This window comes from Myzus persicae, unplaced genomic scaffold (assembly GCF_001856785.1).
Source record: "Myzus persicae strain clone G006 unplaced genomic scaffold, MPER_G0061.0, whole genome shotgun sequence".
Lineage (NCBI taxonomy): Eukaryota > Metazoa > Arthropoda > Insecta > Hemiptera > Aphididae > Myzus > Myzus persicae.
The window spans coordinates 6,366-12,772 of record NW_019100582.1 but is presented as its reverse complement, the minus strand read 5'-3'; the positions used below and the strand labels follow the sequence as shown (position 1 = coordinate 12,772).

The 6,407-nt window shown below is 35.2% G+C and overlaps 1 protein-coding gene across 1 annotated transcript; it reads left to right on the top strand.

The window, feature by feature from the left end:
* The first annotated feature begins 2,789 nt into the window (after positions 1 to 2,789).
* LOC111035107 lies at positions 2,790 to 5,056 on the top strand. The gene is made up of 2 exons (XM_022316621.1): positions 2,790 to 3,380; positions 4,350 to 5,056. The coding sequence occupies exons 1-2, from the start codon at positions 2,790 to 2,792 to the stop codon at positions 4,836 to 4,838; spliced, it is 1,080 nt and encodes a 359-aa protein (XP_022172313.1). The 3' UTR covers positions 4,839 to 5,056.
* Positions 5,057 to 6,407: the final 1,351 nt, after the last annotated feature.

The following is a 6,407-nucleotide window of genomic DNA, read 5'->3' as shown; positions in this document are numbered from 1 at the left end:
AACAAGCTATCACACGATCGTCATCACGACTTTCGACGTCTGCATAAACACGACCGACCCTAGTTAAGACCTTCGATGTAGTCCCATTGGGTAACACAATTATAATAAGTATTTGAATTCGAATTTTGAAATATGGTTGTCTTACACAATAACAAAACGTGTTGAGTTTATTATTTAAACCAACCCACCTTTATCGGGGACTGTCAGTTAAAGGTTCTAAAATGTTCAATTTGTATAGCTAAGGTTTGGAAACGTAATAAATACAAAGTCATCAGGAATCATATGTGAGGCGGCGTCGAGACATTACATTGGTATTAAAAAAATATAATCACGAATTTTTTTATTAGCATTTTAAATTCAAATTTTGTCAAAACCTTTAACATTTGTAAATTATTTTGTTGTTAAAAGTTAATAAGATGTTTAATTTTTACCTATATAGCCGAGGCAGCAAGGCTTGAAAACGTAATACGAGGTCCCTCGTGATGGGTTCCTTATTAGTTATCACTGAAACCTAAAAATCTAAAAAAAATATAAACACAATAATATTTATAGACATTTTAAGTTCAGATTTTTGTGATATTAGCTACCTCTAACGGCTCTCCCTATATTTAAAAAATAATAACAATTTTAATTCCAAAATGTTATTCGTGGAGACTTGAAACTTTTACATACATTATTATATTTTTATACACACAATGATATTTTCAAAATATTTGGATTGATTTTAAGCTATATTGCCTATGTATACTAGTAAACTACGAACCTATTCACACAGTTTAACGGTAGGTCGGTATTAACTAAAAGTTAATAAAAAGAAGTTCCCGTTCGTCACTCTTTTACATATATAGCGTTCAGGTTCACAAAAAAGAGATCCGCTTCATTGAAAGTTTGATGTTTTAAAAAAAATAATTGGAATAGAAAATAAGTATAAATCATTGTGGACTATATTACAATAAATTAGTAATTAATACTTTTTTTAGATTAGGTTATTTATATCATGGTTAGGTAGTTGAAATTGTTCGCGGAAGCAATGCGAAAGCAGTTCCTGAGGCGTCGTCAGTTCAAAACTGAAAAAATAGGTTGTTGAAATTGTAATTTTAATACTTGAATTTTTTTTTTTTTGAGTTTCAACCGTGTAACTTAATATTTATTTAATGAAGAAAATTGTAATTTTTATAACAATATAAATATATATATTATATTAAAGATTTATTTTTTACGTGTATTCAATAATAACGTATAGCGTTTCGGTTCTGAAAGTTTTCCATTCCGAGCAATGGTTGTCTAGTTATAAATATTGTATAATTTTATAATAATTAAATATATTATATAATGTAATAAGGTAGGTATTTAAAAATCTTGTAAAAAATAAAGTTACTTATGGTTGGATTATATATAATTGCCTACCGTATTGTGTATTAATTGTTAACATTTGGAACTTATAAAATTATACTTAGCATTTATTAAAACTAATTACATGGATTTTCTGTATAGTGTTTACTCGTATTTTCTAAATCAAGCTGATAACGGTTTAAGTTATAATTCAGAGAGATAGGTACTGAAAAAGTGAAAACCCTTACTGAATTATCTTTAATTATATACTATATAACAGATTTCCTAACCCTCTTAAAAAACTATGAATAAATGTCAACCAATTTGGAAATAATTTTTTTTCTCCAACATGAAAAAATACAAACCATAATGTTTGCGAGCCAAATGTAACGAAGGCATTATAATATATTATGTAGGTACCTACTAAATCTCTTGGACATGTCAAGTGCATTTGACGTAAATATTGTACATTGAAACGTCACCAAAGATAAAATCTGAAATATGGCGCATATGCACCCCGTAGAACTACGGAATTACTCTTTGAAGAAAGAGTGTGAACAAAATCAAAGAACTATCAAGGTAAAAACTATACTTATAACTTATTCGGGTAAGTGGTAACCGGCCGGCAAGGCAGTGGTAGTGGATTTGTAATTTTTGTCATCCAATGTCCACGTAATCAAAGTCTGTTTATTCTAAAATTCCACTGTCTTCTTTAAATTAAGTCAATATTTCAACAGTACTGTTACTACCATTCCGTCACACAATCACTTTGTCCTTTAACAACCTCCTGCAGTCATTAATATTTCACTGCCATTAGTGAACTATTACGCTTTCATTATATGTACCTACCATTAGTTTAAATAATTTAAAAACGATATATGACGTTTTAATATTATTCTTTGTATTTTACTATACTACCACAGATTATATAAAATTAATATAATCTGTGATACTACTATGTGCTGAAGAAAACACTTTAATATATTGTCTTCCATTTATTTTTATGCAATCGCGCAGTGTGTCAGTTATATTTACAAATGAAACTGACACAATAGTAATTTGTATCTGTTAAAATGTTAACTACCTATATACAAATACAAAATAAATATCTAGCTATATTATATTAATTGTCCACCTCCTAGGTATCTTTCAAATTTTTTATTTTAAATTAAGAATAGTTCAATCTGTGGATATACAAAACGATAATATTATATTAGGTATGCTATATCCGGAAAAAAGCTTATGACAAAACATAACGCTTGGCGACCAGATTGTTTAAAAAAAAATATTTCATGCAATCGTAATACACATGATAAACAAAACATCGAGATCCGCGTGGCCGTTTAAAATATTTAAGGATAATATTAAACACGTCGTGTCGATATAGATCGTTGTGAACGTCGCGTCGCTGTCTTATTGCCAGCAGTCAGTGGTCAGCGCGTAACGTCGTGGTCGCGATGACAACTTTGGAGGCGATGGCCACTACCTCGGCGGAGGCGGCAGAGTCGTCGACCGCGAGGGCGTCATCGGATACTGAGGCGGCAGCGGCTGAAGTAATCGCGGCGCCGCCGCCGGCGTCTTCTGTTTTGCCGCTGGCGTCCGACACCGCCGAGATCGTGGCCATCTCCCGGCAGATCCGCCGGTCCCTGGATTGCCCGATATGTCTGACCCTGATGTCTGTCATGTCGTGCTACTGTCCCAACGGGCACGCCACGTGCCAGGCGTGCATGATGACGCTGTTTAGCATCAACAACAACCGTGGCACCCTGTGCCCGCTGTGCCGGACGTCGATGATGCCGCTCGAGAGCACTTCGGCCATGGTCGTCAAACTGGCCGAGGCGTCCCTGTCGGCGAAAGTGGCGTGCTCCAACTGGTCGTTCGGATGCCCCGAGCTGGTGCCCGTGCGGTATGTCAACGAACACGAGTCCGCGTGCCGGTACGTGCCGAACGTGCCATGCCAGGTGTCCGTGTGCCAGTGGGTGGGAATGTACGAACAGCTGTACGAACACGTGTCTAACGCTCACCCCGGTGTCGCCGTCGAGTCTTCGGTAACGATAAACATAATAGTATTATTAATATTAATATGACGAATAACCCGACGTAGTATGACAGCAGCTTACGACTGTGAGATAGTCTCAGTGGAGCAACTAGAGTTCAAACCTTGGGGGTGTTCACATAAGGAATCGGTCAGCAAACTACGGGAGCCCCCCCCCCCCCCCCCCCCCACATCATATGTGACCATTATTATTTAGATTATCCTACTGTTCACAATCATACCATTAATTGAAAATACATTTTACACATTTTATTTTCTTAAATTTTCTTATATTACTATATTTTTTAGCGTTAATATTTATAATACTTAAATTAGTAAAGTGTTGCTGTAACATGACGCTCCGCAGCCAATTTTCCAATCTCCTCATAGAAGAAAAATATCGTTCACATGTCACAGAACTGACAACTGACAAGTATGGTTAATGCAACCTTGCATTAACTAGTAGTGATTTGGAAAAAATCTTTAAAAATATTACCTAAATTGTTGTTAAAACTGTAGACATTTGAAATTAAAAATACAGAACTTGAGGGCGCTTAAATTAAAGTCGGGGGTGCACCACTGGCAGATAGTATATGATAGTGCATCGTTTTATAACTATGTGTTCGTCATTTTATTATTACGTTTTTATCAAAATTATTTGAAACCTAATATATACCATATACCATGGCTGTAGGTACATCCGTGCTGAAGCTCTATAATTATTAAGCACCCGACAAGACGCACCAGAATCGTATGTGAACGATTGCGGTCGTACAACTTTAGTGACAGATGGGAAATCGGTTTTTGCTATATTGTGTTTGTTAAAGAATTCATTTTTCCAATCGATTATATAAATGCAACATAAGAATAACGTTATAATTTATACTGCTATTTTTTATTAGTACACTATATCTATAAACAATAATATTATTATGCTAACAGCAAAAAACTGAAAACTATCATTTTTCTCGCGTCATTTCAGACGAACCGGCTGAACGTGACCGACCTTCTGTCAATCTCAAAGAACCGGCGCCGGACGTACCTGGTCCGGTCGACGTACGGTATGATGTGGGTGTTGTTGTCGCGGGCGTCGCGATCGCGGATACAGGTGGGACTTTTTATGGTGGACAACAGCACTTTGCAGAGCGGCCGACACCAGACATCGACCCCTGGCCAAAGTCGAGACGACCAGCGGCCAACGGACATCCAGTACCGGATCACGTGGTTCGACGACAGCGGCCGGAGCAGGACTAAGTGCAGGACGAAGGAGGTCAACTGGAGCACGACCCTGAAAGAGGGCTACTACACTGCCTCGCCCAACGCATATTCCGTATTCCGATCCAGGACAGGTCACATGGAGATCAGCTGGTTCCCGCTCTTGCGGCACAACAACAATCGCCGAACCAATCCCTCGACAAACCACGAGTTATGGCGACGATGTAACAATAATTCTACTACCGAAAATCAATGAATGTATGTGTGTGTTCATAAAATATTAAACGTGGATGTGATAAGTACGTACGACGAAGGTGGTGGCGTGGCATAATTTTATTAAGAGGATGCTTCGCGGAGATTTTTTGCCTGCGTTCTGCAAGTGCTCAACATAGCAAATTCGACGTTCAGCAGATCATATTTAGCTCCGTAAGTTTAAACATTACAGTGAATTGAGCTCTTATAAAATTTAAAGGTAAGATTATCCTCTAGGGCATCTCGTAGGCTTTTCATTATATTTTGATTTTAAAGCGAGTTATAAATATTTTAAAATTGTTTGTACATCTTAAAATGCTCATAACTCTCTTTAAAATTAAAATATAATAGTAACCTATAAGATGCTTTAGATAATAATCTTACCCTTAAATTTCATAAGAAGTCGATTCACTGTAATCGGAGCTCAACTCGTGATCTACTGAGCGTCAAATTTGGTATATTACGCACTTGTAAGTCGGCGACAAAAAAATGTTTGTGTAGCGTCCTCTATAAAATATTAATCGTCACCGACTCACCGGCATCAAAAGTTCACCGCCGCAGGTCGACTCATCCACACTCAGTACGAGATCGTGCTTACGTGAAACGTTTGGATATTTATTTGTTCTCATTTCTCAAGTAATTTGTTTTTTAACTAATCAATAAACAAACGTTATATTTTAACGAAATATATGATTGATTTTGAGGTAGCCACTTTCGTGATGTAAAATATTTCTATCAATCTCATTATGGCGATTTCATTTTAGTTGAAATTATATTACAATCGACTCTCGATAGTTCGAACTTTTGGCAATTCGAAGTAATTGCTCGTTAGTTCCCAAGCACAAAATATAATTTAGTCTAAAAATTAGTTAGCAATACTTTTTAACAATGTATTTTGCAGCAAATAAAGTTAGATAAAAGGGCATTATGTAATCTGTCCAGTTTTGAACCTACAAAAATTGTAATTTGCGTCATTTTTTACCTTATCAAAATTGTAATTTGCGTCACTTTAAAATTATTATTAACATTTTTTGTTTTTTACTTACGTAGTTGTTTATTTTACTCATCAATCAAGTTAATTTTAATAGATACATTTCAATATAAATATTAAAATATGCATAAAGTAAAATAAAAATGTAGGCAAGCTAATTTATTGTAACTGTAAGTAGATATCAGTAATACGCCAGTGTTTAAATAAGTGTATTGTAGTTAATTATAAAACATGTAGAAATTAGATGTATTATATTATTTTAATGTTATAAATTATAACATTTATTTTGTTTTTAATTATCCAATTGCTCATATTATTTCTTCACTTTTTATGTGGTATAGATATAACGTCTATAACTCACGATAAAATTAGGATAGCATGGCAACGATCTGAAATATCATCGGGTTTTGCGCACGTCACTGTACATCCAGTTCGCCTCATGCCCTCATTATATTATAAATACACTATAAAATAATTATGCCATGTATACTAGTATACAGGGTGATTATTTAAGCAAGCTCTCCCTTTGTTTATACTTAAATTACTCATTCATTTAAATTCTGATTTTTGGAATTTCCAAAT

What these genes read in the sequence shown, in the direction of transcription:
- LOC111035107 (XM_022316621.1), top strand. Translation starts at nt 2,790, where the DNA reads ATGACAACTTTGGAGGCGATGGCCACTACCTCGGCGGAGGCGGCAGAG. An exon ending in GTGTCGCCGTCGAGTCTTCG is followed by an intron (nt 3,381 to 4,349) that starts GTAACGATAAAC and finishes GCGTCATTTCAG; the next exon opens with ACGAACCGGCTGAACGTGAC.